This window comes from Carlito syrichta, unplaced genomic scaffold, assembly GCF_000164805.1.
Source record: "Carlito syrichta isolate Samal-C Ts95f unplaced genomic scaffold, Tarsius_syrichta-2.0.1 Scaffold117951, whole genome shotgun sequence".
NCBI classification, from domain to species: domain Eukaryota; kingdom Metazoa; phylum Chordata; class Mammalia; order Primates; family Tarsiidae; genus Carlito; species Carlito syrichta.
Window position 1 is genome coordinate 1,087,974 of NW_007062047.1, and position 11,957 is coordinate 1,099,930.

Consider the following 11,957-nt stretch of genomic DNA (forward strand, 5'->3'; position numbering starts at 1 on the left):
GGTCTCAAACCCGCGGGCTCAGGCAATCCAGTCACCTCAGCCTCCCAAAGGTGCAGGATTACAGGCTGAGCCACCGAGCCCGGCATATATGAACATTTTAATGATGAAAATAATTTGAATTCTCTTCACATTTGGGAAAATAGTATGTGCATTATTCATATTTCACACTGAAAACACAATTTTCTCTTTTTGGTTTTGAGTCGGGGTCTCTGTTGTTTAGACTACAGTGGCATGCTCATGGCCATCACATCCTCCACCTGCTGGCTCAGGTGATCCTTCTACCTCAGCCTTCCAAGTAGCTGGAGCTATAGGTGTGCGCCACCATACCTGGATAATTTTTTTTACTTACTGTGGAGATGAGGTCTCATCAAGTTACCCAGGCTGGGTATGAACCCCTGGGCTCAGGCTGTCCTCTCACTTCAGCCTCCTAAAGTGCTGGGATGACAGACATGAGCCACTGTGCCTGGCCATAGTTTTCTCTTAAAGAGCAAACGCTGATTTGAGGAAATAGGGGGAGAGTTGCAGATGGTGAAGTCACATGTTTAGAACAATTGAAACTGTCTTGGGAACATCACAGCTGAGCTTGCAGCCTGAGGATAACAGTGGTCCCAGCCGCTGCTCTACAGCCCTCCTGTGTGCAGTTCCTCCTGCTCTGCTACTGCTGGCCTGTTCTGCCTTCATGCTCACCGGGTTTCCTGGTACCAGTGCTGATAACTTCTCTTACCTGGATTTCCTAAAACATCTGTGCCTGTGGTCTTCAGACCTTTTCCTTGTATATTCTCTTAAATAATTTTGAACAATTATGTACCCACTACCATATTGAAGTTGTCTAAATTTTTTTTTTTTTGGAGTTGGAGTCTCACTCTGTCGCCCAGACTGGAGTGCCATGGCATGCTCCCAGCCACTGCAGCCTCGACCTGCTGGGCTCCGGCGATCCTTCCACCTCAGCCTTCCAAGTAGCCAGAACTACAGGCATGCACTACCATGCCCAGCTAGTTTTTGCTTTATTGTAGAGATGTGGTCTCACCAAGTTGCCTGGGCGGGTGTCAAACCCACAGGCTCAGGTAATCCACTTGCCTCAGCCTCTCGAAGTGCTGGGATTACTGACTGAACCACCGAGCCCGGCCTAAATTTTTCATGTTAAATTTAAGAAGTTGTAAAGATCTAATTTCTGGTATTTGTTTCAAATAAAACCATTATGGTGTTTTGTTCAATTTATTTTTTTGAGTCAGTCTCACTCTGTTGCCCAGACTATAGTGCAGGGGCATGCTCACAGCCACTGCAGCCTCAACCTGCTGGGCTCAGATAGTCCTCCCACCTCAGCCTCCCTAGTAGCTTGGACTACAGGCACATGGCCACCACACCCAGCAATTTTTTCTTTTTTTTTTTTGATAGAGATAAGGTATGTTGCCCAATCTGGTCTTGAGCTCCTGGGCTAAGTGGTCCTCCTACCATGGCCTCCCAAAGTGCAGGATTGCAGGCATGAGCCACTGTGCCTGACCTTCAACTCTTTTTTAAAAGCTTAAAATTTACCTTTTTTTCTCCTTTAAGTCTTATTACTTTCTTTTTCTTTTTTTTGTGGGGGGGGCTTAGTTCACTTTATTTTTTTTGCATGAAAACCCTGTGTTGTTGCCACTGCTGGAACCTGGGTCCTCTGTTTGGAGACTCTGGTGTGGGTCTTGACAAGATGGTGAATTCCTGATAAGGAGACTTGGTGAATACTATCTCTTTCCAGAGGTCAGGGGTCAAGTACCTATAAGTCTTAGAGATGGCATCAAAGGTGGCCTTGGTGAAGTTACCCAGGGTGGCAGTGCAGCCCCTGGCTGAGGTGTAGCAGTCATCAATGTCAGCCATCATGAGCAGTGTCTTAGGCACGGGGGCCGAGACGATGTCAGTTCCCCTGGGAGCAGGGATAAGGTGTACCAGGACAGAGCCACAGCGGCCAATCACCTTGCAAGGGACAGTGTGGGGCTTGCCAATCTTGTGCCCCCAGTAGCCTCTCCGCACAGGGACGATGGACAGCTTGGCCAGGATGATGGCCCCCAAATGGCACTGGCTACTTCTTTGGAGCACTTAACACCTAGACCGATGTGGCCATTGTAGTCCCCAATGGCAACGAATGCCTTGAACCTAGACCGCTGGCCAGAGCAAGTCTGCTTTTGCACAGGCATGATCTTCAAAACTTCATCCTTTAGAGAGACGCCAAGGAAAAAGTCAATGATCTCAGACTCCTTGATAGGCAGGGAGAAGAGATAGATCTCCTCCAGTGACTTGATCTTCATGTCCTTGACCAAGCGACCCAACTTGGTGATGGGCATCCATTCCTTGTCCTTGGCCTTTCCTCCGCGACCTCCACGGCCTCGTTCCCGACCCCGGCCACGACCTCGGCCTCTAAACCTCCACGAAAGCCACCGCGGCTTCCCATTCCGGGGCCCCCAGGGCCTCCGGGCCCTCCCGCTGCACCGGCGTCATCTGCCATTTGGTGTCCTTTTGGAGGAAAAAAAAAGCCTTATTACTTTCTTTACAGAATTTTACCCTAAATTTTGGCTTCAAAATCTCTTATGGATTGCCTTGCTATGTTTATATGTAATTAAAAAAATGCATATAATGTAATTTTAAATGATGACAGTTTCCATCAAGTGTCTAAATGTTAACTCTGTGGATTAGATCATTAGTTATTATTGGTACACAGTTAATCAAAGCAAATATCTCAACTGTAAACATTTTTCTAAAATTGGAAATTTATCTCAAATAATAGGGCTGTTATTTTTAAATTAGCCTATATTTCCATGGATGAATATTACTTATAATTTTAATTTTAATTACAAAGCTGTTCGGGCACAGTGGCTCACACCTGTTATCCCAGCGCTTGTGGAAGGCTGAGGTGAGAGGATTGCCTGAGCCCAGGGGTTCGAGACCAGCCTGAGCAACTGTGTGAGACTTTGTCTCTACAATAAATCATGAAAAATTAGCCGAGTGTGGTGGTGCACATCTGTAGTTTCAGCTACTTGAAAGACTGGGGCAGAAGAATTGCCTGAGCCCAACAGGTTGAGCCTGCGGTGGCTGGGAGCATGCCACTGCACTTCAGTGTAGGTGGCAGAGTGAGATTCCTTATCAAAAAATAAAAAAATAAATTTACAAAGTTGCAGAAGTAAGATGGTACAAAGAACACCTCTATACTTTTTGCCCAGATTTACCTACTGCTAATATTTTTCTCCATTTGCTTTAGCATTTATGATAGGTCTGACTATATAAAATTATATGTATGTATATATGTACGTACACATAGAATTGTACCGTCTTTATATAGATACATATGTTCATATAATACTTTATCCATATTTAAATTTTGTTAGGTGGCCTAATAATATCCTTTGTAGCAATATTTTTCCCTCCAGAATATGATTCAGCCTCTGTCAGGTATTGCATTTAGTTATTAACGTTTTAGTCTTTTAATCTGAAGTATTTTCTTAGACTTTTAAAGTGTGTTTTATGACATCACCATTTTTTGAAGAGTACAATGTTTCCCTCTCCCTCCGTGGACTGTTCTTGTTTTTGTGTGTAGCTGATGTTTCCTCATATTTGGATTAGATTACACATCTGGACACACATGGGTGTTCATTCATACCTCTTTGGTGATACTAATTTTGATCACTCAGTTGAGATTTCTCTTGTGTTGTCTTTGTCTTCAGTGGCAGCTAATATGCAGTCTACAAATATCCTGTTCCTCATCAAAATTTCCCCATAAATTTAACATCAGTTGATGGTTTTTGCATGATTTAAACTTTTTCTTGGCGCTTGCAACATGGTGACTTTCTAATTCTATTATTTTCTTCATGTGGACCAGTGAACTTTGGCATTGTGCTGCAAGCGAGAGCTCTCCTTCCTCTCGTTTGTCTGTTTGTTGTCAGTACAGGGTTATGCCTTTCCAGTGGTTTACAGTTAATCATGCAACTGTTTTGTTGATTACATTCCCAGTTAGGCAATGGGAGCCTTCCAGGCTGCTTCCCCCCCCCCCCCGCCCCGCCATGTCCTCTTCATGTACACTTTCTAGTTGTAGCAAGACACGGCAGGTTCCTCTTGTTCCTGCTCTTTTCAGTTCTGGAATTGGTCTTGAGGGACCTTTTAGTGGAGAACGGGTTCAGAACCCTCATCTGGGGCATTGTTACTGAGAGAGAGGTCTTGCTTCTTGGCCTGAAATTTTCAGTGGGCAGAACTAGAAAATAGATGGCAGTGTCGTGTGTGAGATACAACTATGATACATATTATAATTATGTAATATATGATTATAATTCAGATACAGCTATGCACACAAGTGTAGGTTTGCTTCTTTTCTAAACATGTTTGTAAAACCTTTACAATTTTATAATACAGTAGGGAATAGCTTTTATATATATGGTTATACACATGATATTCAGGCAGATTTATAAATGCCTTATCATTTTATAAAAAGAACTGATGAAGAGTAGTTGCATTTATTTTATGTATGGTTGTGTCCTGACACTTGCATAGTTCTTAACTTTTTTATTTTTTGAATTGGAGTCTCACTGTGTCACCCAGGCTAGAGTGCAGTGGCATGCTCATGGCCACTGCAGCCTTAACCTGCTGGGCTCAGGTGATCCTTCCGCCTCAGCCTTCCAAGTAGCTGGAACTACAGGCACATGCCACCATACTCGGCTAATTTTTTTTTTTGAGGCTGTTACAGAGAGGGTCTGTAACCGAGAAAAAGCAAGAGAGGGGGAGAGACAGAAAGAGGGAGAGAGGGAGAAAGAGTGAGAGAGTGGCGGGGAGAGAGAGAGCAAGAGAGAGAGGGAGCAAGAACCCAGCTAATTTTTTGATAAGAGGTGTCGCCAAGTTGCCCAGGCTGGCCTCGAACCTGTGGGCGCAGGCAGTCCTCTCACCTCGACCTCCCAAAGTGCTGGGATTATAGCGTGAGACACCGTGCCTGGCCAGTTCTTAACTTTCAATTACTGATGGGACTGATGTACTTGTGTCTCACAGTTAGGATTTAGGCTCTTGATGTCATTCCAAGTATCATTTTTGGGTATAACATAGACAATTGTTTTTCCTTTTGAGTAGGAAAACTTGGGACTGAATATGATTTTTGAGTCTATTGTAAACATTTTAATGTACATATAGGAATTTTTAGGTTTTTTTCCATAAGATATTCTTATTTTAAATAGTCACAAAGGACTAGGGTTTGAATCATGCAGTGTGAGAATCTTGTCATGATTCTTCACTATGGAAGTTCTTAATTTAAAGGTTTGTGATGAGGAGGAAATACCAGCTTCATATGAAAGTGGTGTACTTCCAGGTTGTAAAGTCCTGGACTCCTTGGAGGGCCTCAGAGCCAAGCCCCCTTTCCGCCTTTTGTCCTGCCCAGAAGAGGGCCGCCAGCCCTGGGGATGGGTTCAGAGGGAACATGAGGGGAGCGCAGTCTCATGGGCTCTGGGGGACATGCTACTTCAGCTGCACCCTTTCTTTCTTTTTTTTTGAAAGCAAGATTTATTGAGAGGACAGAAAAGCTCCCAACAGCAGGAGGGGACCCAAGGGGGGTTGCCCTGCACCCTTGCTTTTTTGGCAAGCTGTGAGGGCCTTGGCTTGGGCTTGCTATTATTGGTGGAGGGAAAGAGGTGGGATTATTTAAGATTATTACATATGAGTTTAGCTGCTATTGTGAGCAATGGTAAGTTACTGTTCTTGAGTTGGTTGTGACACGTGACCATGAACAGACGTCTTGTTGCATTTCTTCCAGTTCTGTTTGGCTATGCCACCACAGTCATCCCCAGGGTATATACATACTATGTGTCAACGGCACTGTTTGCCATTTTTGGCATTAGAATGCTTCGAGAAGGCTTAAAGATGAGCCCTGATGAGGGCCAAGAGGAGCTAGAAGAAGTCCAAGCAGAATTGAAGAAGAAAGATGAAGAGGTAAGTCATGGCACTTTGGAGCCTCTGGGCCAGAAGGGCCCTCAACTTGGAATAAACACTCAGAGGCTTCTCAGTAGCCACATCTGTGTAATGCTCCTGGGCCACACACAAGTACTCAGCTTCCTACAGCTGGTGGCGCCAGGACTCTGGATTGGTGGAAATATGGGAGAGAAAGGAGGAACACAGAGTGCAGACAGTCAGGCTCCTGACTGGAAGGTTCCAGGCTCCTGAAGGGCAGGAACTGTGTGTATAGTTACTTCCCATGTTTCTTCCACAGCATCTAGAATAGTCAGTGCTTAGTAAAAGTTGACCTGGCTTGGGGAGGAATGGAAGGATTGAGGATGGTGCAGCACTTGGTACTCTGGTGATTCAGATGGGGAGTTAGGGTCACATAATGCAGTTTCTTTGGAGCGTGCTCCATAGAGGTCAAGCACTTTTTAAAAAGACAGATGAAGTGATTTTGTGTAATTTTTATTTGCTTCCTGAAATTAGTGTCATTTGTTTTAGTTTCAGCGAACCAAACTCTTAAACGGGCCAGGAGATGTTGAAACTGGTACAAGCACAGCCATACCTCAGAAGAAGTGGTTGCATTTTATTTCACCCATTTTTGTTCAAGCTCTTACATTAACATTCTTAGCAGAATGGGGTGATCGCTCTCAACTAACCACGATTGTTTTGGCAGCTAGAGAGGTAAGTGATGTTTGATAGAAGATTGCCCTTGTACTGAAGCTAAACGTAGTGCTTACTTGCTTCAGAGAACACCGGGCATGTCTCCATGGAGACTCAGAAGCAGCCAGTCTGGCCAGCAGAGAACTGTTCCCATTATTTACATCAGTTTAATAACAGAAATTTTAAGACTTACTTTTAATAAAAAAAAAGACTTAAGGAATGAAAATGTTTAAAGTGCTTATCTTTGGGTACTGCTCTTATGGGTGACTTGTTCGTTTCTATATAGAAAACTCTTGTTAAGTTTTAGCCCTGGAGTACCAAGGCCTAGAATGGTGAGCTGGAGGAGCTCTCAGGTCACCTGGTGCTCTAGCCTTGGCTCTGCAGATGGAGAACCTGAGCTGGGTTACCTGTCTGAGGACGTGAGCGGGTCAGCATCAAGGTGAGGGCTAGAGCTGGGGCTGCCTGCTATGTCGCCTTTTCTGCTGTGTCTTATTCATGGTGTTAAATGCCACTTCCTAAAAGACACCTGTTGGTTTTTAATTTATTTATTTTATTTTGTTTTTTTGAGTGAGAGTCTCACTCTGTCACCCAGGCTGGATGGCAGTGGCACGCTCACAGCCACCGTAGCCTTGACCTCCTGGGCTCAGGCGATCCTTTCACCTCAGCCTTCCAAGTAGCTGGAACTCCAGGCGTGTGCCACTACGCCTAATTTTTTGATTTATTGTAGAGACAAGGTCTTGCCATGTTGCCCAGGCTGATCTTGAACCCCTGGACTTAGGCAGTCCTCTCACATCTGCCTCCCAAAGAGTTAAGATGACAGGTGTGAGCTACTGCACCCAGCTTGTTTTTTTATTTTTTGATCTTTCTTCCTTCTGAGAGGAATTGTGGAGTTCATATGCAGTGTCATCGTCCACATGGATTTATCAAGATTTACTGAGGTGATGGTTGTGGATGGAGTGTGTTCCTATTTTCAGGCTCTTCTAACTTCTTGAAAATGTCTACCATAAAAAACAGGCAGCAGTAAAATAGAAGACAGCTGAGGACCAGGACTGAGGTTGTGAGACAGTTTTGCCATGCAACCTTCAGAAATGCTGTATTTTGCAGGAGTGGGGAAAGGATCTCTATTTTTCATTTGGTTCCCATAAAACCACCTTTCTACAGAAAATATTGCTTTAATAGCTGTGCCCTGTGTCCCTGTTGATTTCAAGCCTTTTGCTGGCTTTCAAATGGCAGGAATTGGGACATAAAAGTAAATGCTCTTTGGTGGTGGTTCTGAGGAGCAGTGGGGACGGCAGGCCCCTGCAGTTCCCTCTATGCCGTCCATGTGACATTGAGTGACTTTTGAAAGGTTCACCCTGGCCCCCTACATTCTGCAGCGTGGATTGTGTGTGGCTTGTATGTAGCTTGTGCGTGGCTCTTGCGGCTGGGTCTGAGTCTCCTGCTGTGTGACCATATTCCTGTATCTCCTCGACTGGACACAGGATTACCTGCTTGCAGACTGTTCTCTGGGTGAAGTAGGTTGACGCCCAGACGGTGTAGACCATATCCCTGACCCAGCACACTGCCAGCACCGCAGGATAATTAGTGAACTCTTGAAGGGCAGAAACAGGTATGAGCCACCGCGCCTGGCACATTCTTTTTTTGAGACAGAGTCTTGCTAGTTGTTCAGCTGGTCTGGCCTCAAGGGATTCTTCCACTTTAGCCTCCTGCCTTGCTGGAATTCCAGGCATGCACCTCCACACCCAGCTCAAGTTTCAAGTACAATGAGACCACCCTCCAGGGTAGCAGTTTTCGGAGTCATAACACACAGTCTGGGAAAGGCAGTACTTCTTTCCCCTTCACAGCAGGTGCTTTAGATCATGTCTCCTCGATTTCTGCAGCCTTCACAGTCCCATCTCCACTCCCGCTGGTGGTGGCAGGCCTTCCCTTCTGTATTCTGGGTTGTGGTCTTCCCAGCATAAACCTTGTCCTTTCTCTCAGCCCAATTCTGTGAGCATTTTTAGTATGGACAGTTTTCTTGTCATTTTTTAAAAAACCCCTTTCCTCAATTCTGCTTCTCTTCCAAATGCTACTCCTCCCCCTCCCCAGTCTCAAAAGCTGGGCTGTGATGGCGGAAGGGTGCCTGGCTGATCCTTCTTTCATAACACATCACTTATCACAAAGATAGGTTAGCTGGGCCCGGTGGCTCACACCTGCTGTCCCAACACTTTGGGAGGCTGACGCCAAGAGGATTGCCTGAGTCCAGGAGTGTGAAACCAGCCTGGACAACTTGGCGAGACCTCATCTCTACGGTAAATCAAAAAATTAGCCGGGTGTGGTGGCACACACCTGTAGTTCCAGCTACTTGGAAGGCTGAGGCGGAAGGATCACCTGGACTCAGCAGGTCGAGGCTGCCGTGGCTGTGAGCATGCCTCTGCACTCCAGCCTGGCAACAGAGTGAGACTCAAACTCAGTGTGTGTGTGTGTGTGTTAAGCATGCCTCCTTCAATTCTCATTCATCTGCTTCTCTCCTTCAGTCACCATCCCAATCCAGGATGACGTGTCTCTTACCAGGGCTGGGGCAGTGGCTTCCCAGCTGACCCCTTTGTCAGCTTCGTTCCCTCCAGTCCGTTATCTGCACTTGACTTTGACATTTGTAGGACCCTCCACAATCTGGCACCCGCCTGCCTGGGTGGAGTTCTCTTGGGACTCACCAGTTCTTTCTAGAAGTGCTGAGTCCTGCCATTGGCCCTCTTGCTAACTCCTAACTCTTACTCTCACTTCAGGGCTGTCTTTTCTGGAAAACTTTTACTGACTCCTCCCCTACCCCCCAATCTGAGCACATGTTTACTGGAACACTTGGTTTTCTACCCTGAGTTAAAAAGCACTGCAGGTACAGTGGAAAATGAGGCCTGGTTCCTGCCATACTCTCCACTGTAAATGAAGGCTTACTTTTACTTAGAGGTCAAACGCTGCCTGAAGGAACAGGTTAAGTCTTCCCAGCAGTTGTCACATGAGTGCTAAACATGGCCTGTAAATGAAATTTAATAATTGCTGAAAGGTCAGTTAGCTCTGTTTCATCATGATTACTTTTGATCTTACAGATTGCTTTGAGTTTCTTTAGCTTTAAGGTTTGGTTTTAGGAGTAACCGATGCATAGGCCTTTAGACAGCAATTGTATCTTAAAATTTATTAGACATCTGAATGTTCACAGCTTTCTTAGGCTGTTTTGTTGTTGACCTCCATTGCTGGAGCATCTTGCTGGCTCTCTTTTGCACCCTGGTTAGACTTACGCTGCTGTGCTTGCCCCTAGGATCCCTATGGAGTCGCAGTGGGTGGGACCGTGGGACACTGCCTGTGCACAGGCCTGGCAGTAATTGGAGGACGAATGATCGCCCAGAAGATCTCTGTCAGAACTGGTGAGTCTTTAACTTTTTAGAATCACTGAGAGATTAGACAAAGGATGTTAACTTTATTTTTTGCTTCTAAAGTATACCCGGTCTTTTTAATTACCGTATTTTAGAAGTGTTACCCCTGGTGCTGCAAACACGGACTGTTTTTTATACATGTAGAAGTCAGTAGGATACAGATTCATCAGAAAGCATTATTGTTGTCCTTAGTAGCTTTTTGTTAACATGATCTTATCCAGTAAAGCAGTCACCATGTGGAAGAATGAGAAATATGGGGTTTTAAAAGTGTGTCTCTAAGACTGGAAATCATAGGTGGAGACAGTATGTATTGATTCTGCTGGAATTTCCTATGCAGTTGTGAGTGTTAGGTCTCAAGATGGGATAATTGCAGCTTTTTGCTGGTCGGAAGGCTGCTGAACATTCTCTCTTACGGAGTAGGTCTTGAGGCGAGTTACCATGCTCTGTTGCTGGTCAGCGCCATCCCCATCTTATGTCACCCCTCACTTCTCAGAAGGTGCTAGAGACAAAGGCAGATCAGCAGATCAGCTGGGTGTGTGCTGCTAGTTGCTTGCTGTGTAAATGTGGCTCCTGTTTGTGTTCAGGGTTGGTTTTTACTAGATTGGAAGAATAGGCCCCCTCATTGGTGGCCTCACTTTCGTGCAGTATCAGGTAATGAGAATTTTACTATATGTGACTTTTTTCTCTTCTCTTCCAGTGACCATCATAGGAGGCATCGTTTTTTTGGCGTTTGCATTTTCTGCACTATTTATAAGTCCCGATTCTGGTTTTTAACAGTTTATTCATCTGTATTTAAGATAGGTAACTCATCTTTCTGTATATAGTGTACATTACAACTAGAAGTGATGGAAAATACTGTATTTTGTAGCATTGATTTGTGAGTTTGACCCATTTGATGAAAGTATTAGATCCAAAGGGATAACATTGATTCTGTTTGTGATGTGGATTTTTAAAAGAACTCTGACTTCCAGGTGTGGGCTTTTCTTCAGCTTAATTATGTTAACACTGGACCCATGTCTAGGACTGTGTGGTGGGCCCACCACTCAATCGTCCTTCAGCAGTCACCCTTCATAAGGAATACACCCTTTCTCCTCAGGCGCTTAAAAATTTCCCTTGGGAAAAGAATGAATTCTACTTTTAAGACATTTCCCTGAGCCAGTGGGCCGTAGTTTAAGCATCCTCAGTCTTTCCAAAATTAGGTTGTTTGTTTAAAACAAGAGACAAATATGCAAATATGGTATTACTCTTATTTATATCAGTAATATGACACAAAAACTGTCTGCCAGGCCCATCCTTTCTCTTTTTTTTAATTGGGTAGGACACCCAATATAAAAACAGTCAATATTTGACAATGTGGAATTACCAAATTAAAAGAGAATACTATGAATGTATTCATATTTTTTCTAAAAAAAAAAAAAAAAATGTAACATAGAGACAATGTAAATAAAAGTGGTATGACAAGTACTTGTTTTTTCTTGTGTTATGCACGTTCCTAACTTCCTAATTTGTCAAAGTAGTATTAACATTGATAGACCAGTAAGTGGCTATTCTGAAGGACTGTCCTATGCCTCCCAGCTCACCGAAGGTCATGTGGCAGAGCAGAATCAAACTAGGCCTATAAGCATCGTTCATGATGCTAAGATGACCTTGTTTTTCATAGCCTCTTCAGTGGTCACTGTCTCACATTTATTCTGATGTCACTGCTCCATCCAGGTGGCGCAACAGCTGTGGTCACCCAGCCTCATGTTCTAGAAACGTGTGCAGGAACACTGCTGTCACAGTCTCTGCAAGGACTATGTGAAGTATAATGACCCAGAACAATTCTGGTTTACTGAGCTACTCCAAAGAAGGCATTTTTGGAACATTTAAGGAGTTATCCACCATGAAAGGTGTATGTTACAGGGTAGAAAAATAATGTCCATGGATTAAGAAACACACATTTTCATTCCC

General features: G+C 44.5%; 1 protein-coding gene and 1 pseudogene across 1 annotated transcript in view; one reads left to right on the forward strand and one right to left on the reverse strand.

Moving 5' to 3' along the window:
• The window catches only part of TMEM165 (transmembrane protein 165), a 22,901-nt gene extending 11,430 nt beyond the window's left edge, over nucleotides 1–11,471 (forward strand). The window contains exons 3-6 of the mRNA XM_021707435.1: nucleotides 5,756–5,931; nucleotides 6,439–6,621; nucleotides 9,893–9,998; nucleotides 10,705–11,471. Coding sequence (XP_021563110.1) covers nucleotides 5,756–5,931; nucleotides 6,439–6,621; nucleotides 9,893–9,998; nucleotides 10,705–10,781 — 542 coding nt within the window. The 3' untranslated portion in view covers nucleotides 10,782–11,471. The remainder of the gene's footprint in view (nucleotides 1–5,755; nucleotides 5,932–6,438; nucleotides 6,622–9,892; nucleotides 9,999–10,704) is intronic.
• LOC110594653 lies at nucleotides 1,595–2,479 on the reverse strand (annotated as a pseudogene).
• Nucleotides 11,472–11,957: the final 486 nt, after the last annotated feature.